Source organism: Salvelinus namaycush, chromosome 7 (genome assembly GCF_016432855.1).
Source record: "Salvelinus namaycush isolate Seneca chromosome 7, SaNama_1.0, whole genome shotgun sequence".
NCBI classification, from domain to species: domain Eukaryota; kingdom Metazoa; phylum Chordata; class Actinopteri; order Salmoniformes; family Salmonidae; genus Salvelinus; species Salvelinus namaycush.
In genome coordinates, this window is record NC_052313.1 from 22,211,137 (window position 1) to 22,233,528 (window position 22,392).

The 22,392-nt window shown below is 41.8% G+C and overlaps 3 protein-coding genes across 5 annotated transcripts; 2 read left to right on the forward strand and 1 right to left on the reverse strand.

The window, feature by feature from the left end:
• Positions 1-973: 973 nt before the first annotated feature.
• LOC120051096 (threonine synthase-like 1) lies at positions 974-6,191 on the reverse strand. Of its 2 annotated transcripts, none has more exons than XM_038997753.1 (3): positions 5,433-6,191; positions 2,865-4,310; positions 974-2,575 (listed from the first exon to the last, which is right to left on the reverse strand). In XM_038997753.1, exons 2-3 carry the CDS (start codon positions 4,284-4,286, stop codon positions 1,772-1,774), a joined length of 2,226 nt encoding a protein of 741 aa, XP_038853681.1. In that variant the 5' UTR covers positions 4,287-4,310; positions 5,433-6,191; the 3' UTR covers positions 974-1,771. The 2 variants fall into 2 exon arrangements, with proteins under 2 accessions (XP_038853681.1, XP_038853682.1); XM_038997754.1 differs by having other exon boundaries at positions 6,065-6,187.
• enkur (enkurin, TRPC channel interacting protein) lies at positions 6,146-9,078 on the forward strand. The gene is made up of 7 exons (XM_038997244.1): positions 6,146-6,192; positions 7,205-7,284; positions 7,418-7,467; positions 7,613-7,819; positions 7,994-8,100; positions 8,914-8,923; positions 8,956-9,078. The coding sequence occupies exons 1-7, from the start codon at positions 6,146-6,148 to the stop codon at positions 9,076-9,078; spliced, it is 624 nt and encodes a 207-aa protein (XP_038853172.1).
• Positions 9,079-9,725: 647 nt separating this feature from the next.
• Positions 9,726-21,352, forward strand: prtfdc1a (phosphoribosyl transferase domain containing 1a). Of its 2 annotated transcripts, XM_038997755.1 has the most exons (9): positions 9,726-9,843; positions 10,083-10,189; positions 11,257-11,440; positions 13,815-13,880; positions 17,073-17,090; positions 18,763-18,845; positions 19,344-19,390; positions 19,732-19,808; positions 20,933-21,352. In XM_038997755.1, the coding sequence occupies exons 1-9, from the start codon at positions 9,793-9,795 to the stop codon at positions 20,978-20,980; spliced, it is 681 nt and encodes a 226-aa protein (XP_038853683.1). In that variant the 5' UTR covers positions 9,726-9,792; the 3' UTR covers positions 20,981-21,352. The 2 variants fall into 2 exon arrangements, with proteins under 2 accessions (XP_038853683.1, XP_038853684.1); XM_038997756.1 differs by lacking the exon at positions 17,073-17,090.
• The last annotated feature ends 1,040 nt before the right edge of the window (positions 21,353-22,392 follow it).

A 22,392-nucleotide genomic window follows, 5' to 3' on the forward strand; every position in this document is an offset into this window, starting at 1 on the left:
TCTATCACCGTAGATGGAGAGAGGTAGGAGAAAGTCCCCCAGCATGAAATTATCATTCATTGTGTGTCGCCTTCCAGAATGGCGAACAGTTCTATTTTAAGCTGGTCGAATGTTAGCAGCACAATGGGAGAGGATTTGTAGGCTTGAATAGTAGAGGAGCAAATTACATGTTCCATTCTATATTTTCAGATCATTTCCTGGTTCACTCCTAGGTTGAATATACATGCGTTGTTGGACCTAGGTTTACTTCTGATAATGAGGTCATACTGATACCATAGTTGGCTTTGAAACCTTGAACATCATACTAACTTATCTTCTACTAATCTTTTAGGTGTTTGGGGGACAATACTGATGCCCTTCCTCATTCCATTTCTGTCTATATGGAACCTGAACAGGAAAAGCAAAGTCACTTCCTTGTGTGTCCCTATTGTTTATCCTCTTCATGTGTCATGATGAAATACTATGCTATCACAACCAATTTCGGCATGGGCCTGAAATTATCTACGGTAGAGACAAAAGAGAGTAAAAATGACAGAAAAATAGGCTTAACATTTAAATACAAATGTAAATAGCTTTGAAACCTGACTCTTATTTCTTGGCTTGACAGCTAATGTAGTAGTATGAAAGAGCTGCGGAATAGTGCAAACAGCAAAAGGATTTTGTGCAGCAAAAAAGGCCAGCTGTGTTAGTAGAAGCCTAGTTAATGAGTGTGTGGACATTGATAGGAGGTTCTCACTGCCTCTCCAACTTTCCCCAGCAATTACTGGACCATGAACCTCGTCGAGATTAATTAGCCAGGTTTTAATGTCACGAGGAGAGATCCGCAATTTTGCTTTATCAGCACCTCAGCTATTCTCATCGCTTCTCTGGAAGTGGAGGATGAGGGTGGTTCTGGAACTTCTGGTTCTGGATACAATTGCACTCATTCTCAGAGAGCAGTTTGGTTTGTTAATTAGAGAAATATTTTCCCAGCAAAGTTGTATTTCTTATTTATGGATCACTATGACTGATGTGTAACTGTCATTCAGTGGATGAAGCTATACTCAAAAACCTTCATATCAAAAGAGAAAATTACTTCACACAAACAAATATTTAATACCAATGGACAGATGAAAATCAACCTGAGTATGTCCTTCGTGTTGTTTAGGATTGTAATATGACAGTTACATAACATAGTACATACAAAAGAAGGGAAATGAATGTACATTTGTAAAAAAAAAAACAAGAGCAAATCAAATTGTATTTGTCGCATACACATGTTTAGCAGATGCTATTGCGGGTGGTAGTGAAATGCTTGTAACAAACAGCACATCTGGGTTAAACCATACTACATAACAAACATGAACAAGCATATTTAGTTCTATATATAGTTGTTCCTTTGGCACAAGGTAATGACTCCACAATTTAGTCTCATGTATTGAGCCGTTGGGGCTAGTTAGGAGCTTCTGAACCACAACTACATATCATGAAACCTGAAGGGACCTCTTGGCTGCATAGGAGCCATGTGGTAAATATCACCATCTAGTGGGCACAGAAGACTTATGTTATGACATCCCCAGTCGCTGTAGAAACATCCATCTAAACCCAAATTCTGTCAAATAAGGAGATCAATTGCACAATTCATAAGACAAAAAACCCCCACATGAATTCATGATTTATTAATTCATGGGTTGACTTTCATTTTCAACTGCCCTCCTCAACACACTGAATGAAAATAAAAAAGTACCACCCTACCCCAGAGTCTTTATCGGTTTGTTTATCTGAAAGAGACCTAAAGAACTTTCAAGAAAGAGTCTTGAATCATGGATTCCACCTCCTCCACTAACACACTGAAATCTGCTTGACACACTGTATGTTCTCCTCTACTGTTTTCCTTCAGGCACTGAAGCATGTTTTGGTGCATCCGAGGTGTGGACGCTACAGAGGCCAGCTCCCTCAGCTGGTCCACAGGATCTGAGGGGTTGTTCGGGCACTGCAGCGCTTTGAGGACGGTGGGGGCAAACTTCCCGTGGTGCGCTGTAGAACAGATCACCACTGGACACCATGGGTCCTGTAGCCGGTCGGCAACCGCCTTAGCAACGGCGGTGTGTGTGTCCATCGCGTAACCAGTTTTGGTGTGAACATTTAGGATGGCAGCCAGACATTCCTCTTCAGAGCACCAGCCAGCCACCACATCCTCCTGGATCTTTTGGAGCAATGACTCAGAGACTTTGAAGTACTGGTCTTTCTCTAAGCGCGTGAACAGATCTCTAACAAGACAGCCATCACCACCTGAGGTGTGGTAGAGAAATCTCTCCAGGTTGGAGGATTTGAGGATGTCTATGGCTGGGGAAAGCGAGGCAATGAGAGGCTGGTTTCGGAGATCACACACCCCTGTCGTAATAAAGTCAGAAACGATTCGGTTTTGGTTGGAAGCGCAGATGATTTTTCTTATCGGGATTCCCATTTGCTTTGCGTACAGGGCTGCCATGGCATTGCCAAAGTTACCGGTAGGGATGCATACATCGATGGGCTCTCCGAACTTGATAACCCCATCTTTGAAAAGATCTAGATATGCTGAGGCGTGATAGACCACCTGGGGAGAAACAGGAGGTAATGAAGTAATGCTACTTGAGCTGTACAACAACATACCAAGACATTAAGTAGCCTAGACTGAATGAAATGAATAAATAAAACAATTAATTGTTTAGGATAGCTATATGCATTTAATGTTAATTTAGAATGTATTCACCCCTACCCCTGTATATAATTAAGATGGGTTTGTTAATCCCCTATAATAGAAATAAAAAATAACATACATCAAGCACATTTTCTGAGCCTTAAAAACACAAGTACTACTGTGTCATTTTACAGCAGGACCTCACCTGTGGTAGCAGCCTTCCCCAATTGATGGAGTTAGCAGTGCTGAGGACAGTGCCATACTCCACAACCAAATGCCCTGTCAGACCTGAATCCCCAAACATGGTCTTAATGGCCCTCTGGCAGAAGTCAAAGTCGGATAGGACACCGACAGCCCTGGCGTTGCCCTCTTTGTAGGCTGTCAACTGTCGCTTCTGGATCTCACTCACTCCTTCCTCTGGGAAGAACACCAGCACGCCGACCCTCTGCCGGTCCAGGTCATGAAGGTTGCCGAACCCACTCAGCACTGCACTGCCGGTGTCACCGGATGTTGCCACAAGGATGAGGTAGTTGCACATTTGTGGGAGACAATAGGCGAAGAGCTGAGGCATCAACTGCAAGGCCAGGTCTTTAAAGGAAGCAGTGGGGCCGTGGAAGAGCTCCTGCACAAACTGGTTATGAACTAGGTGTTTCACCGGTGCAATGGCCTCGCTGGCAAAGTTAACCCCGTAAGCTCTGAACACCATTCTTCTGAGATCGGTACCAGGGATGTCCATGGGGTGTATGCACTTTTCAAGCATGGCTAAGGCTCGTTCAGGATAGGACATTTCTGCTATTCTTAGCCATTCTCGTACGTCGAGCTTCGGAAAGCCTTTTTGGGGCACGTATAGTCCACCATCGGGAGCTAACCCCTCTAAAACAACGTCACTGAAGTATTTTGATTCACTAGATGATCCATTCTCCCTCCTGGTTGACACAAAGGTCTCCGATTTCGAGTTCTGGTATCTCTCCACAGCCTGAAGCACCTTCTCTGCAATCTCCTCAACAGTATCTCCAGTCCCACAGAGCACTCTAGTGTCAAGCCATTTCTCATAAAACTGCTTCCTGTAGTGTAGAATCTGCCTGATGGGTACCCCAGCCTCCTGGCCCACAATCCTGTTCACTTTCATCCTGGAGAGCCTCTGTATGATGTCATCGGTGGCTACATCCAGATACACTACCAGTCCAGTGCGTTTGAGGTGCTGCATAGCCCCAGAATGGAGTGGGTTGGATCCTGTTAGGGAGATGACACTACCAGAGGTGGAAAATTTGCAAAGAGCCCGACCCTCTTCTTCCAGGAAATGTTCATCTCCGACCTCGGACAGCTTGTCAGCCACCGGCATCTTCCATGTCACCTCCAGGATATGGTCGTCCACGTCAATGACAGGCACTCCCAGTCTATGAGCAACAACACGCCCCACAGAGGTTTTTCCTGCTCCAGGCGGACCCATTAGCAGGATGTTTCGGTCCTCTATCTGGGGTACAGTAGATAGCCACGATCTGGATATTGAGAAAGGGCTTGTGCTTGTCCGCCATCTCACAGCTTTCAGAGCAAGCTGCCGTGTGTTGTTCAACACTTCCATCGCTATAAACATTTTCACCCTTTGACAGTAGGCTACTGGAAGCATTTTGATGTGGTTGTTATGTCAAATCTGTAAGACAGATAAGATAAGACTGATTGTACAGGGTTAATGACATCAAATAATAACAGGCAATATGTTCAGTGACGTAAGTTCCTTGTTAGGAGCTGTTGAAATGTAAAATGTATGTAGCTACTGTACATGTTGATAACAATCTATCCTGGTTATAGCTATAGTATTTGAACAGTTACTAGGTTTAGCTGTAGCTAAGTTACTAGACCAGTGTGAATAATAATTTACACATGTTCTATTGCCCTTTTCATAACCTCAAAGTGCTTCAAAAGCCAAAACACAAACAAGCAATACATCATCATGACTAGCCTAGCAACTGTATAGTTAGGTCAACCAATACATCATCATGAGTAGCCTAGCTACTGCATAGTTAGACTACTCATGATTATGTATTGGTTGACCTAACTATACAGTCAACCAATACAGGCCAAGTCTGAGTGCCAAAGGTGGAGAGGGACAGTTCATGGCTTGATCAGAGGAAGGTAGTCAGGGAGATGGTTGGTGAAGAATATGATTTTAAATATTTTAAAAAGATGAATAGACCCTAGCTATCAAACACTAAGCGGCATTCTGCCTTCTCCCTACAGTTCTCAGCTATAGTCCGTCACAGTGGACGCATCATAATACCCATAAAAACACAAATGGTTCCAATGGTTTTTCCGCCATTCACTTTACAAAGAAATTACAATTAATTGTGTGTTTGGTGTAGGCTTACCTTGTGACGTTTTGATAGCCGTGTAATTCTTTCTCGGGCAGGGTGCGTTTTTATCAATATATTAGCCTCAATTTACTCAAAAATGTGCATTGCTAATTATTGATAAAAGTTACCTTGTCCTAGAGCGATTTGCTCGGTTATCAAAACGTCAAGGCAGGATAAGCCTACACGAAACACAGACCTTATATGAAGTAGTTCTAAAATCCAAGATGGAAAAATGTATGGCGGATAAACAATTGGAACCATCTCTGGGTTTAATGACTCATACTGTGGTAGTCAATTAGCTCTGTCCATAAGAACAATCCCAATGCTGGGTTAAAGCTGCAATATGTAACTTTTTGGGGGACCCAACGAAACTAACATAGAAATAGATCTGTCAATCTCATTGAAAGCAAGTGTGTACTTACTGTAGCAATTTTGCACAGATCCATACAGCTATGGATGCATGCCTCCATCCAACGAAACTACATTTCTGCTACACTTCTGAGCATGCGATAAAGCTAATTAGCACGTGGTCGCTCCTGTTTTCCGTAAACAAGCGCTGTAACATGGTGATATGGCCGTATGGGAACACAAACCACCCTATCAAGGGGTTTATTTAGCCTTTTTTAATGATTATTTCTCGCTGATATGAAAGATAAGGTCCTTATGCTTCCAATACCGTACCGCAAGCAATGCGTGTTAATTAATATTCAGATCGAGCGTCAGGTATCTTAACAAAACACCCCACTGAAGAAGCCGCCTTCGTCAAAAGACTTGTGTAATGTAATGGAACTGAGTCATGATCAAGGGCTAAATAGACCCGATAGGGCTCATACTTACATTTCTGTCTTCTAAAATACTATTCTGTTTAACACATATCTTTGGAAATAATTTCGTTTACCTATCTACTGTTTCTATCTAGATAGGTTATTTAGATAGCTACTGTACCTAGCTTGCTACAGCAACTTTTATATCATGAAGGGATTGCTCTCTGATATCATGTGACGCATGCATCAGTCGATAATGACTTTTAATATATTTTATACACTAGGCCTACCTGGATTATATTTTTTTTACAGTATCTTAGCTAGTAACGTTTAATTATTGGAGTAAAGAAAGAGCTGATGAAAGTAAACCAATGTCAGCCACGTTCAACTTAAGCTTCTCGTCAGCAACACTAAAAAGGTACTTCCGGGTCACGGAATTTCGAAAATTTTCGAAATACATGTCCCCTACGTAATAGTAGAAAAGTGTCAATTACCTGTATTATTAATTATACAGTATATTACAAATGATTGTCTAAACAGTAACAATGAATCATATTCGTTCATATTTAAGTGACATTTGCATTCAATGTATGTTTTAAAACATGTTCCAAGGTCTAAGAAATGAGGCTGGCCTTTTGCTCCACCCATTCCATTGGCGGCCACAATGTGAATCACTTTATATGGAATACATATTGGTTTTTGAGCGAAAAGTATTGTAGGTGCCACAGTAAGATTATTGTAGGGAATACTCAGTGGGGTCTGAAGAATGTATTATGGTGTCATTTAATTGCGCTCTGATTAATACGGAGTGTTGCTGGCCTTTTACCATTATTCATTGGCCACAACTCGAATCACTGTATATGTCATTGTTTTCGCATTGTCACACATTGTACGGGAAAAGTGAAGGGACAAACTGTATTTCGTAAGTACCGTGTTACATGTAAACGGGGAGAAGGCAAAACAGATAAAACGCAGATTGCATTCAAATCTTAGATGGAGGATTTTACCTCTCACTTTATCAGGAAAGGTAGAAACAAGATGAATATTCTCCCCACACTGTGAACTACTAATAGCTAACAAAGTAACTGTATAACGTTAGCTAGCTATGTAAACTTATTTGCATTGCACACAGCCCATGGGCATATCTACTGTATCTAACGTTAGCTAGCTTAATTTGTATTTTTCTTAAACCTATGTTTCTGTGTGGGGGATTGGGAATGTGTGGGGATACTTTGTTGCCACAACCTGCACCGTGAAAAAGACTGCACCACTGTGCACGGGGCTTCTGACAGATTTTTGCACTCATGTCCTGAAATGATCTAGCTACTGTACTATATCTATCTTATTTTTTATTATTCCATTGTCAAGTTATATCAACGTTTAGGGCACAAGTTAAGCATGCGAAAAGTATGAATAAGGTTCCAAACAAGACTGGGGCCAACAAAAGTAGAAGTGCCCTCTCCAGAGAAATATCTGCTCGAGCACTCCAAGGAACCCAAACTTACTGAAAGTAAGCAATAGGGCGAGATTACATCTCAATATCACTTGAGGTCATTTCCTAAATCTAATTCTGTGTTTATATTTTTACACCACTAGAGAAACTTTTTCACATTTGTATGATACTTTCAAGAAAACACAAATAGCGGCCAAAGCAGACAATCGAATTATGGGTATTCACTCCAAAAAGGACTTTGTAAAGACATATGCCTTTTTTTATTTTATTAAACTAGACAAGTCAGTGAAGAACAAATTCATATTTTACAATGACGGCCTACCCTGACCAAACCCTCCCCTAACCTGGATGACCCTGGGCTAATTGTGTGCCGCCCTATGGGACTGCCAATCACGGCAGGATCGAACCAGGGTCTGTAGGGATGCCTCTAACATGGAGATGCAGTGCCTTAGACCGCTGCGCAACTCGGGAGCTCTTTGAGAACATCATGGCAGTGCTAAGGAAGCCACAGCCTATCTACGCCGACACTAAAACTGGAGACAAACAGCTCCTGGAAAATTCAGGACTGGTCCCAAAGTACATCAAGAAAAACGTGAGCTTTTCACTACATATGAAAAGACTGCTTTCACTTTGTCTGTCAAGCAGGTAGTGAATTTGTAGTGCTAGTCAAAGAAAAGACACTTATTGCACCAAGACTGGACACTCAATCAATTTGAATTGAACTGAAGAGGCGCCCAACATAACTATTTGCCCATCCTCTCCCTAGGACTTTGGAAAGAACCCTGAGTACCTGCAGCAGCATGCTGATGAGGTGAGGAGGGTTCAGGACAAGTATGAGAGCTATGTCAATGAGCGCATGTATCAGGAATCAAGGTAAGACCCAGATGCAGACACATTGAATTGACAATGGTTTAATATTCCAACAGGGGCAGGCAGGGGTAAGTAAACCAGAGGTGGGGCAACGGTACCGGACGGCAGGCAGGCTCAGGGTAGGCAGAGGTCAACAATTCAGAGGTGGGGCAAGGTACAGGTCGGCAGGCAGGCTCAGGGACAGGCAGAGTGGTCAGGCAGGCGGGCTCAGAGTCAGGATAGGCAAGGGTCAAAACCAGGAGGACGAGAAAAAGAGAGACTGGGAAAAGCAGGAGCTGAGAACAAAAACACTGGTTGACTTGAAAAACAAGACGAACTGGCAACAGACAAACAGAGAACACAGGTATAAATACACAGGGGATAATGGGGAAGATGGGCGACACCTGGAGGGGGGGGAGACAATCACAAGGACAGGTGTGACAGCATGAGAAAGGGCGCCATTATACAGCTCTCTGAGGATGAGTGAAAAAAAACATCACACAGGTAAACCACATAGGTCCTTAGAACCAAGCCAATAGAATCTGTCCTAGAATAGATCATAAAGATGCATTACATTAATATATGTGTTTTAGCTGATCAGTCATTTAGATAAGGTTCAATATTTGATCAATGTATCAAATGATGAATAGGCTTACAAATTCTGTTAAGCACCTGCATACATTCAAAGGGGTTTAAAAGTGACATTTCCCAGAAAGACATTCCCATTACACTGACATACATGGGCTTATTGATAATTAATTATTCTTGAGCAAGAATGGAAAGCTCATCTCCCTTGCCTGTGTTATTGATGGGTCATTCTCTGTCCGGGGCTTGAAGAAGAACTGGGGGAGCTGCACCATCAGTACCAGGGACTCTGTTGTCATGGACACCACCCCCAAGAAGTACTGCAAGGAGCGTCTGGAGCTGGAGATGAAGCAGCTGGAGAGGGACATTGACCTCATCAAGCGATACAAGACCATCTACATCGTCAACAACAACTAACACACATGACACCTCTTAAGTCTCAATGGCAAATGCCAGAATTGTAAACAGATATTCAGTGAGGAAAAAAAACATATGCCCTGAGTGCTAGATATGAAATTGTCTGGCAAATTGTCATATCCCTCTCACTGCCTGTCTATGATTTCACATTGTTTTGGTAAACTAAATTAACTCTGCACTATATTTAAATATATTTGTGAAAATCTGCTTACAACAGTTTATAAATATTACTACATACTACGTCATGATGTAATCCTTGTAGGTCATTGTACAAGAGCCTTGAATGAGCCTATACTTATCTGGTCCTTTGCCACAGTTTCTTGAACCAAATGATTAACTTTTCCTTTTTAGCAAGCATCCGTGCCTACAGGAAAACTACTACATGAAATCCCGTGCAGCTGATTATCCACCCCCGTGGATCCAATTGTGCCATTCGGTGGTTTATTCAGAAGGACTGGAAAACAACAACCACCTCTTTATAGTCACACTAATGACTTTAGCATGACCACAGCATGCTTGACTTGTTGGCTAGTTTTGAGTTTCAGCCTAAAATTGCACAAATATTCTCTCTTTATAAAGTGGAAAAGTTGTCAGTTACTTCGAGGAACACTTACTTCACCGTTATCTTGCTTGTGATTGTAGTAATTTGTTCGCTCCCCTTCAGTCTACTGACTGAAGTTTTACTTCAACTGTCTGTCATCGCGGAAAAACATCATGGCAGAATGCGTTCCATCCAGAGCCACAGGAATGGAAGGCGGAATTGTGGTAAATAGCTTCAGACTTTGTTTTGTAGTGGTCTATTGTAATATACCAATATTTATCCTATCGTGATTTGTTTTCTTGAGTAACTTGTTGGAGCTGATTTCAGTTGATCAAGCACTGTCTTCAGATCATGAACTTTTTAAATTGATAGGCTACTTACAGATATAGCCTATGGGAATATTTCGTGAATAAATGTATCATAATTTTGCAAGTGTTTCTTATCTTTGTTAATCATATTTTAGATTAAAGATGATTGGCCCGGATACAGTTTAGAGCTCTTCACTTATCCAGAGCATTACCGCGAAGATATAGAGAGTGTCTACATTCCACATGGGGTTATCATGGACAGGTAATATTTATTTTATAATCTGGAGGAAATTCATACAAACCTTTTCACCAGCTTGCTGAGGTGATCAGAAGCCAATCTACCATTCTATTTATGTTGTTGTAGTTTACAATATGGAACATACGTTACTACATTACTGTGCTTAAAGGATGATCTTAAATAGGAATAGCACCACCGTTTTTTACCCCCTTTTGCTCCCCAATTATTAGTAGTTACTGTCTTGTCTCATCGCTACAACTCCCGTACGGGCTCGGGAGAGACGAAGATCGAGAGCCATGCGTCCTCCGAAACACAACCCAACCAAGCCGCACTGCTTCTTAACACAGCGCGCATCCAACCCGGAAGCCAGCCGCACCAATGTGTCGGAGGAAACACCGTACACCTAGCGACCTGGTCAGCGTGCACTGCGCCCGGCCCGCCACAGGAGTCGCTAGTGCGCGATGAGACAAGGATATCCCTACCGGCAAACCCTCCCTAACCCGGACGACGCTAGGCCAATTGTGCGTCGCCCCATGGACCTCCCGGTCGCGGCCGGCTGCGACAGAGCCTGGGCTCGAACCCAGAGTCTCTGGGAGCACTGCGATGCAGTGCCTTAGACCACTGCGCCATCCGGGAGGCCAGCACCCCGGTTTTTATCTTTATCACTTAACTTGATCCACTTTATTGGTCTTCTCCTGGTGCACTTATTGGCCTGGGTTCACAGTTCAGGTTTTCTACCTCATGTGGAAAGGAATGCTGGTGCGTGCCACATTTTTACCAACCAGGGAGGCTTGGAGGACTTCAAGAAGTCATTGAGTTGAGAACTGTGTATTGAAAGTACACAATAAACGATGCCATTGTGTGTGTGTGTGTGTGTGTGTGTGTGTGTGTGTGTGTGTGTGTGTGTGTGTGTGTGTGTGTGTGTGTGTGTGTGTGTGTGTGCACATCATACACACTGCATGCCTTGGCAATTATTGATAAAGCATCAACTCTGGTATCATGTGACCCCGAAATGTAATTACACACACACACACTGCTCTGTCTATGTAATTGTGATTTCCTGGGAAGGATTAACATGATTTGTACTGTAGGACGGAGCGCCTGGCCCGACACATCATGGATGACATTGGGGATCATGACATGGTGGTGCTGTGTGTACTGAAGGGAGGGTACAAGTTCTGTTCCGACCTGGTGGAGTTCATTAAGGTACAATGCCGCAACTCCAACAAGCACCTGGAGACCAGAGTGGAGTTTATTAGGCTTAAGAGCTACCTGGTATGTAACCCCACCCTCACACAACAACAACAACAACAGTAGTCAATCATTGACTATAAATAATGTACAGTGAACAACAGTGCATCAAGTTCTTTAAGAGTCTTTTGAAAGGCTCTATCATCACATCATTTATCAGTCGCTTGTGATGAAGTTAAAGATAAACATAGTGAATATGACGTTCTCTAGTTTAATGTAGTTGAGGAGCACCTTGGTTGGTTCCTCAATATCCTATTTATTTGTCCTTTGAAATCTTCAGCATGTATTGTTTATGCAGCTGGGCTTCCCTTCACCAGAGCAACTGGGAAGCCTGTTCAGATGCTGTATCCTCAATGTATAACATTCAAATCTCGAAATTGTCATCTTTTAGCGCTGACTTCCGACCAGAACAGTTAGGAAAAGGCTTATTCAACATAAGAGAGGAAAATTAGATATCGAAACAACCTGTTGTTTCTGTTATTAATAATTGGTTCATGTTTGGAGATGGAAGAGTTTATAGTTTGTCTGTCTGTGTATATAGTATGTCTGTGTATGTATGTCACTTCCTTTTATTTACGGATTTCATTGGATTAGGCAAAAATATGTAGGCCTCCCTCTAAGTGTCTTTGTTGAGCTACACAATCAATTTGAGATACTTTTGGTCATGTAGTGTATGTGGACACCTGCTTGGAGTTGGTCTCCACTTTGCTGCTATAATAACCTACCCTCTTCTGGCAAGGCTTTCCACTAGATGTTGGAACATTGCAGCAGGGACTTGCTTCCCATTCAGGCAAAAGAGCATTAGTATGGTCGGGCACTGATGTTGGGCAATTAGGTTCGGCTCGCAGTCGGTGTTCCAATTCATCCCAACGGTGTTCGATGGGGTTGAGGTCAGGGCTCTGTGCAGGCCAGTCAAGTTTTTCCACACCGATCTCGACAAACAATTTCTGTATGTACCTCGCTTTGTGCACGGGGGCATTGTCATGCTGAAACAGGAAAGGGCCTTCCCCAAACTGTTGCCACAAAGTTAAGTTGGGAGCACAGAATCGTCTAGAATGTCATTGTATGCTGTAGCGTTAAGATTTCCCTTCACTGGAACTAAGGGGCCTAGCCCAAACAATGAAAACAGCCCCAGACCATTTACTTTACACTTGGCACTATGCATTGGAGCAGGTAGCATTATCCTGGCATCTGCCAAACCCATATTCATCCATCAAACTGCCAGATGGTGAAGCGTGATTCATCACTGCAGAGAACGCGTTTCCACTGCTCCAGAATCCAATGTTGGCGAGCTTTACACCACTCCAGCCGACGCTTGGCATTGCGCATGGTGATCTTAGGCTTTCTCGGCCATTAAAACCCATTTCATGAAGCTCCCGACGAACAGTTCTTGTGCTGACGTTGCTTCCAGAGGCAGTTTGGAACTCGGTAGTGAGTGTTGCAACCAAGGACAGACGATTTTTATGCGCTACACGCTTCAGCACTCGGCGGTCTTATTCCGTGAGTTTGTGGCCTACCACTTTGCGGCTGAGCCGTTGTTGCTCCTAGACATTTCCACTTCACAATAACAGCACTTACAGTTGACCGGGACAGCTCGAGCAGGGCAGAAATTTGACGAACTGACTTGTTGGAATTGTGGCATCCTATGACGGTGCCTTCAGTACGGGCCATTCTACTGCCAATGTTTGTCTATAGAGATTGCATGGCTGTGTGCTCGATTTTATATACCTGTCAGCAACGGGTGTGGCTGAAATAGCCGAATCCACAAATTTGAAGGGGTGTCCACATACCTTTGTATATATAGTGTACTTTAGGATGCTTCGATATGAGCGTTAGGAAATTAGTTTAAGGAAATGAAACGTGAAATGAGAAATGATTGTAAATGATTACTTTTTCAGTTCCCTCATTGTTCGCTATACTCCTATGAAAGGCCATGCATTTAAGTCACATCGATTTAAGGCAGCCCTCCGCACATTTCTGATTGAGGGGTTAAATGTGCAAGACCAATTTCAGTTGAATGCATTCCGTTGTGCAACTGACTTGATATCCCCTTTCCCTTTCACTTGGGATTTTGTATTTTGGCTAACTCAGCATCTGAAATATCTGACTCCAGCATGATGGTAGAATTGAGCTGACCTGAGTGTCTGTATTTTCTCCATTGTTACTGCCCTTCATTCTCGCCTTTTTCCATTCCATCTAAAGCCTCACTGTCTAAATGATAGTGATTACGTAGACACTAGACAGTCACCGTCATGGACAATTCCCTGATCTGTGCAGCGTAGTCATCCTGGATGTCATGTTTGGGGACATCTCTGTCAGGTTATCTGTGTCTTGCCTCTGTCCAGGACAGAATGGTGACTGTTCACACACTCAAGAAAGTTTTTTTCTTCTTCTCTAGAATGACCAATCAACAGAGGACCTGCACATAATAGGTAGTCAAGATCTATCTGTTCTACGAGGCAAGGTATGTACGTGCCTAAATAAATTGTAATGATTTTATATGGACATTTGTTCAAACCATATTTCTTTCTGTAAATAATCTTTCCATTTTTATCCCTCTCTGGGAAATTAGATTCTATGCATTCAGATACACTTTGTTCTAAAGAATTTGAACATTAAGAACGTTTTTGATATAAGGTCATAACTAGCCACAAGGGGGAGCTCTCAGCTCTGCTGTTGAGCGTCGACAAAGCTCTTGGAAATGCATCAGTGTGCTCATTTGGGTGGTGAAGGAAGAAAGGGAAAGACACATACACACTTTAAAGACAAATTCAGATAAGGTATACGATCTATAAGAAGATATAAGAAGATTGAGCTGAAGGATGAACTACCCTGGTATATTTCACATAGGTGTGGCCCTCTATGTCTAAGGAGTGGTCCCAACGTATCACCACAAGGCATAGTAGATCCATTTAATGAAAATACATCTTTTGACTCTATGGCGTGAGGCAAGGGCTAGGTCCTTCCATAAGAGACAGACCGTTTTAGACATTCCTGTGTAAAACTGTGTCTACTGAACTACATTTCTGGACTGGAGCAAAGAGAGTGAACCCAGTGACTGGGTGTCATCCTGCGTTCATTAGGCGCGTCATACATTTTTGGGTCTTCCCCGACAACCGTCCTCTTTGTGTACCCTTCATAAGAGTCACTTTGTCAGTGTGGTGCAGCCATCACCAGGTTGAGAATGAATCACTAATCTAGTCCTGTGGACAGTACAGGAATGGTTGCACCAGGAATATCCTCTTTCTGAGGAAATACTTGACGATGAAAAATAGGGTTTTGGTGGACCATCATCCACCCCACACTGTAACCTACCCCATATGAAAGATTTAATGGAGTTTAAGTCAAGGGTGCTCAAGAGGGTGGTATGTGAGTGGTGTTGGAATTGACGCCCCCATCTAGATAGAATGTAGTCTTACAGCACATAGTTACTGTCTCTATCTCAGTAGCAAGGTATATTTTAGGAGTCAGAAGAGGACAGCAGGCAATGTCATGAGAAGTTTTTTTTTTTTTTTTACATAAAACTGAAAATGGCAAAAACCTTACCTAAGATTTGTTTTTGCTTAGGGTTAGGAGGTCAACAAGAATACCTGTCTGTCTAACCCAGCAAATTTACACAAGTCAGGAACATTAATCTTCACTAAGGGTAACTAGATGGCTGACATCAATCTTCACTAAATGGCTGCCATCTCAGCGTCATGCCGTCACCCCATGGCACAACTGAGTGGTGCCAGTCATTGGGGCATGTGCCAGTCATAAGGGGTGCTAGTTATTTGGCACATGGACTCTGGCCAACCGTCAACTAGCATATTGGCAATGGCATACCATTTACAGCACTTGCTTTTCCTAATCCCAAATGTCATCATGGAAAGGCGAGGAGTGTTAAAGTTAAAATGCATAACACTGCTGCAAATATGTAAGTTGGGAGGTTGGCTGGATAGGTTCAAGAACAGATCTGTCAAATGACTTGATTTTGCAGGAATCTCTGCATGGGGTCGAGTTTCTATAGCCTACCTCCCTTCCCAGTCCATCATCAACAGAAGGGAGGCATGTACAGGATTCTATTTGGGATTTCAGCAATAGAACAGATAGCAGTATGAGGGCACAAGCCTTTGGGAGTAGTGGAGGGGGTTAGAATGATGTAGCACATTGTCTGGTAGAATAATGCACCTATTACCTCCAAGTGTTTGTGTTTCGTATCTTTAACATTCTTGAGGGGAAATGTAATCCATATCGAATAAGGTCATATAAAAATCACTAATGTGGTTGTTTGAGGCTGTTTTGTGCACATCTTTTCCATGTGGCAAAGCAGGTTAGTTCTGCTCAAGGTTTCCATGTTCTCTCTCTCTCTCTCTACTACACTAAACAAAAATATAAATGCAACATGTAAAGTGTTGGTCCCATGTTTCATGAGCTAAAATAAAAGATCCCAGAAATGTTCCATACTCACAAAAAGCTTATTTCTCTCAAATGTTGTGTACGAAGTTGTTTACATCCCTGTTAGTGAACATTTCTCCTTTGCCAAGATAATCCATCCACCTGACAAGTGTTGCATATCAAGAAACTGATTAAACAGCATGAACATTACACAGGTGCACCTTGTGCTGGGGAAACGAAAACGGCACTCTAAAATGTGTCGTTTTGTCACACAACACAATGCCACAGATGTCTCAAGGTTTGAGGGCGCGTGGAATTGGCATGTTGACTGCAGGATTGTCCAGCATAGCTGTTGCCAGATAGTTTAATGTTCATTTCTTTACCATAAGCCGCTTCCAATGTAGTTTTAGAGAATTTGGCACTACAACCAACCAACCTCACAACTGCAGACCATGTTTATAGCGTCATGTGCGCGAGCGGTTTGCTGATGTCAACGTTGTGAACAGAGTGCCCCATGGTGGCGGTGGGGTTATGGTATGGGCAGGCATAAGCTACGGACAACAAACACAATTGCATTTTATCGATAGCAAAAATACTGTGACGAGATCCTGAGGCCCATTATGAGGCCCATTTTTTTCAAGGTATCTGTGACCAACAGATGCATATCTCTATTCCCAGTCGTAAAATCCATAGATTAGGGCCTAATGAATGAATTTCCGTTGACTGATTTCCTCATATGAACTGTAACTCAGTAAAATCATTGAAATTGTTGCTGTTGCGTTTATAATTTTGTTCAGCATAGTTACGTATCCTTACTCCCTGTTCATAGCGTTACATAACACGGTTCAGGTGTAGCGTGTAGGCCCACAACATTGGCCTCCTGCCTGCATTCTCTCAGAGCACTCGCCTCAAACCATAGATACACTCCACCAGCCAGACAAAGAGCCTCATACACAGCCAAGGGGGAAAAAGCTGTCATTTGAACCCCTGCACCAGAGAAAGTGTCCAACTGTAATTATCTTTACTGTCTAAGACATTTGGAAGGGCCTTTGGCTCAATGTTAGGAACAACCGTACATTATGAGGGAGTATAATGACATGTCTGTGTGTCTCTAAGGGACTAAAATTAGATCCAAGATTGTCACTATAGCTACAGTCTAAGAAATGAGAAGTCAAACTCCCAAGTATTTTCCCCCATGTTTGAATGGAAGTTGTGATGTTTCAGTTCAGAGATATTAAAAATGGGTTTGTCTCTTTTTTTTTTTTTACATGGCACAAAGAATGTCTTGATTGTAGAGGTAAGTGACTGCATCATCTCACGGTACAGTATTGCAAATGCCTTGAATTTGCCTTGATGCCTTGAATAAAGTTGATAAAAATTGTCAAAGACTCCAGCCACCCAAGTCATAGACTGTTCACTCTGCTACTGCAAGGCAAGCAGTACCGATGCACCAAGTCTGGAATCAACAGGACCTTGAACAGCTTCCACCCACAAGCTATAAGACTGCTAAATAGTTAGTTAGTTAAACAGTTAACCAAATAGCTACCCAGACTATCTGCATTGACCCTTTATGCACTAACGTTTTTGACTCATCACATCAGCTGCTGCTACTGTTTATTATCTGTCACTTTATTCCTAGTTATATGTACATGCAGGGTCTACCTCAATTACCTCGTACCCCTGCACTTCGACTCGGTATTGGTACCAATTGTACATAGCCAAGTTATCGTTACTCATTGTGTATCTATTATTACGTGTTTGACTTTTTAAATTATTTCTCTCTATATTGTTGGGAAGGGCCCTTAGGTAAGCATTTCACTGTTAGTCCACTCCTGTTGTTTACAAAGTACAGTTCCGTGAAAAAGTATTTGCCCACTTACTAATTTTCTTTATTTTTACATGATTCTGATCCTGAATGTTATCAGATCTTCAACCAAAACCTAATATTAGATAAAGGGAACATGAGTTCACAAAAAAATATATATACTTATTTTATTTAATTAACAAAGTTATGCAACATCTAATTCCACTGTGTGAAAAAGGAATTGCTCCTTTACACTCAATAACTGGTTGTGCCACCTTTAGCTGCAACGACTGCATCCAAATGCTTCCTGTAGTTGTTGATCAGTCTCTCACATCGCTGTGGAGGAATTTTGGCTGACTCTTGCATACAGAACTGCTTTAACTCAGCGACATTTGTGGGTTTTCAAGCATGAACTGCTTGTTTCAAGTCCTTCCACAACATCTTAATTGGGATTAGGTCTGGACTTTGCCTAGGCCATTGCAAAATGTCAAATTGGTTGCTTTTGAACCATTTTCATGTAGAGTTGATTGTGTGTTTTGGATCATTGTCTTGCTGCATGACACTTATTCTCATTCACTAATTTGATAATCAGGTCTTAAATTATGCAATAACAGCCAAACGGCAAGGGATTGATAAATTGCATAGATTACATCATAACATATAACATGCCTATCATTGCATACAGGCAATAATTGCTTTAAATGAATAGTTTTCCTCCTACCCTCCAACCTCCAGGTGCACATAGGCCAGACCTCTCTTTTTTGTATTTTTTTCCTCCCTTTGAGATGTTTCAGATGTGAAAGTTTCCAGACTGATGTCATCCATGCATAAACACTAGGCCTTCACCACATGATGGCTGTTTAGCCCCACTCTAGAGAAATAACAGCATCTAAGATTCAATCAATATTCTAGATGGGCTGTGTGACACACATACACAATTGCATGAATTTTGTCACATTGCATTCTGTACTTCTATATAATTCGTGTAGTTCTTAATCTCAGAACTCAAGGAACAATTTGACATCTGTAGAAAATCTATATGGATTAATTTACGTTATAGCATACTGCATGTTATTGGTTGATTTTCTATTGTGATCCATTCTCTTCTGAGAGCAGTCCACATTTATGGCCCTCCCTCTGTCCCTCTTCTTTCCCCTGCCTCTAGGCTATAGTCGACACAGGAAAGACAATGAAGGCCCTTCTGAAGCATGTGGAGGCCTTTGAACCCAAGATGGTAAAGGTCGCCGGGTGAGTCAGTCTGTCAGAGCTCTCCATGTCCACGGGGGGGGCTGTCACAGGAACAAGATGTCACTCTTCCGTAGTTACAGCAGGGACTATAGATATGCATGCCTCCAGTCACCATACTTCAACTTGAATTTGTCTTCTGTTTTATGTAAAGTTTGCAATTGTGTTTCATTGCTTGAATACAACTCTGTTAGTATTGCATTTTTTTCATAAATCAATCCATATGTATTGCACAATATTGTTTTGATTTAGAATGGTATAGGTACTGTACTGTTTTCCCTTAGTTTCCCCCTTTGAAGCTTCCGTAATCAGTGTTTTTCCTGTCTGAATGATAAGAATAGCTACCCTATCGCCATCTTCACTATAATCTAGTCATGAACTGCTTATGTAGTTTCACTGTACATTTTTTTAAATCCGAGTTCAAATCTCTTCTGCATGATTCATTGCAAATTATTGTGGATATTAGCTTTGTTAATTCTTGTACTGTCATGTCTGTTTCAGTCTGCTGGTGAAAAGGGTCTCTAATGTGGTTGGAAGCCTTCCAGACTGTAAGTGCATCTCTGTTTAATGCCATCCGGGATGTCACTCATCCTTCATTCAGCCGTCAGAACAAGATTTATACTGTACATGTCATGTTACTCGTATCTCAGTCTAAGCCCAGGTGGTTTTGAATGAGGTAGCATTTTAAATGTTCTATGTTCTATGTTTAAATCATTTCAAGGTTCTTTGTTTGTGGTTGGTGCTTGATCGTGAGACTTTTCAAGAAGATTCTCTGTTATGCAGACCTGATATAACCCCTGGCACTGACTCAAGTTTGAATTTATGGTTTATTCAGGCCATCTCTACACATATCTACGGTAATTTTCTGTGTCTGTATTTATCTCAACAGATGTGGGGTTTGAAATTCCCAACCGTTTTGTCGTGGGCTATGCTTTGGACTACAACGAGTATTTCCGTGACCTGAATGTAAGGCTCTACTTTTATTTCTGAACTACACATGACCTTTTAGTTTAAAGAGCTGTTTGAAAGGGATGAAAGAGCCGGGAGCTGAGAGTAAACATAGTCAAAGAGACACTTCTCTCCCTGAAATCTAAACTCACCCAGGTATCCTCTGTGTGTGTGTATTTTTCTCTCTGTGTGTGTGTGCGTGTGTCCTTGCGCGCGGGTGCGGGTGCTTGTTGGGGCGCATGGGCCTTCGAGAGTGTGTGCGTTCGGGGGTGTATATGTGTGCACTGTATGTTATGGAATACCTGTATGTTTTCCTGACCTCTTGCGCTGTGCCCCATGCCAACACTCCTATGTTAAATTAAGTTACAGTGTTCTTATTTTAAATGTACTGCCCTTACCTCTATTATGAATACCTGTATCAAGGAGATACTCAGATTTATCTGAAACACAGCACCCCAGACACACAACCACCCCTTTGGCCTGTGTGCATTTTGTGTGTGTGTGTGTGTGTGTGTGTGTGTGTGTGTGTGTGTGTGTGTGTGTGTGTGTGTGTGTGTGTGTGTGTGTGTGTGTGTGTGTGTGTGTGTGTGTGTGTGTGTGTGTATTCATTACAGAAATTGGAAGGAAGGTGAAGAAAGGAATGTTAGGGTTAGGATCTGCTTATCTGGCGGAGTGAGTCATCTTAATTCCCCACTTAATGACTATTAGTATTACCAGTTAGCACATGCTACATATCAGTACAGTCATATGATTGTTATCAAGGATGTGTTCATTTATCAGTTTGAGATTGACCTTGGATGACCTTTGAACTTTTCATCTTTAAATTATGTAAAGTTCAGTGCACTAGCATAATGGAGAGGCGAGATGATTCCTGTCATATGGGGAAAGTCTGACCTTGCTTTCCCAAATTCACATCCCTCCACAATCTCTAATCAGCTCAAAACATTTATCTTCTGAGGGCTCGTCATCACCGTGGTATTTCAACACTCCAGCAGATAAACACAACAAATTACTAATTTATGTTCTGTAAACATGGGGGATTAAAACATATTTCAGTGACGGTCTATAAACGATCAAAGTGTTGCTCGCTTGATTTAACATCTGACTGAGGGGAACAACACTCTTTCTCTTCCTCCCTCCAGCATATCTGTGTCATAAGTGAGATTGGAAAGGTGAAGTACAAGATTTGAAGAGAAGTCGACACATACATGGGTTGTTCAGAGCTGCAGTGTTTTCAACATGTGGCAGCAAGTGCCTTCCCTTCTCATATCTTCTTTCGTGCTCTGTTGAGGATTATTGTTGGTTTATTCATTTCATAAGAAGAGACACACCTTGCATGTGCTTTATGCAAAAAAATATGAGATCTGTGTTAATCATGTTACGTACAACCTTGATTGCCAAATTTTAAGATAGTCACACTGAATGTTTTTTGGAGTTTTTTTTTTTACATATGCTATTGTTTTTGTAAACATCATATTACATTGTTGGCAGAATATGCTTTTACATAATATGCATTTATAACTTTTTATGTAAAATACTAATTTTGTCCCCAATGATCTAATATGTGCCAAGCACAAAAAAATAAACTATGCAATTTTGAATAACAAATTATTTGTGCCTGCGTCTGTGAAGATAAAGTGTCTGGGTTATCAGTGGCCGAGTGCTTTTGATTGAAAGAGAAGAGGTTTAAAGAAGGAGTTGAATGTTGACCTAAAAAGGGAGCACCTGAAATGTATGTTATGTCTTTTCTACCCAGCTGTTGATCCAAAACTACACTGCATGTTTAGCTTCAGTGTCATTTGAGCTCAGTTTATTATCTGGCATAAGTTGACTTTCTCTCGCTTTGTCTTTCTGTCTTTTATCTTAGTAAATCATTATATGTTATGATAAAATTTGGAATCAAACATGAAACCCTCCTGGAAAGCCACAAAACATGGTTCGCATTAGCTTGAAGCTAGCTCAACCATGCAAGGAGGCAACGACTATCCAAACATGTATGCTGCTATACAGTATATACAATGAACCAGGAAAATAATGATCCATTGGGAAGATTTTAGTGCAAACCAGACCTTCTGGTTTTCTCTCTAATGTGTGGGTGGGTGTTTGTGTGTGTTGTGTAGAGGGGTACATGAGGGGTCAAGTAATAGGAACAAAGTGTTGCTGCCCAGAGAGCAAAGAGAGTGAAAAGAACGTCACAAAGGAACTGTATGTCCAGATAAGTACTCACCAAGCACTTCCATCTAACGAATAGCGATGCAGTGGACCTATTTATTTCCCACAAGGATTTTACTTTAACTTCCAGCAAATGTAGCTGAACTCAAACAATTTGAACCAATAACTGACATGGCTTTCAGGATCTTTTAAACCGTGTTGCCGTGCAGTGTTGTCGGATTGATATGGATAATGAATGTACTCAGAAACCCTAATAGCTCATGACAAAAAACTCTATGCACATCTTCTATCCAAACATCAAGTCCAAACATCAAGCCATCAATAAATAATCACAGAAGAATTCAAATAAATCAAAAATTCCTTTCAGGGTTTCACCCATTTCACCCACTGACAGATCTGAAAGTGTCGTTAAACTCAAATCATCTGTCGT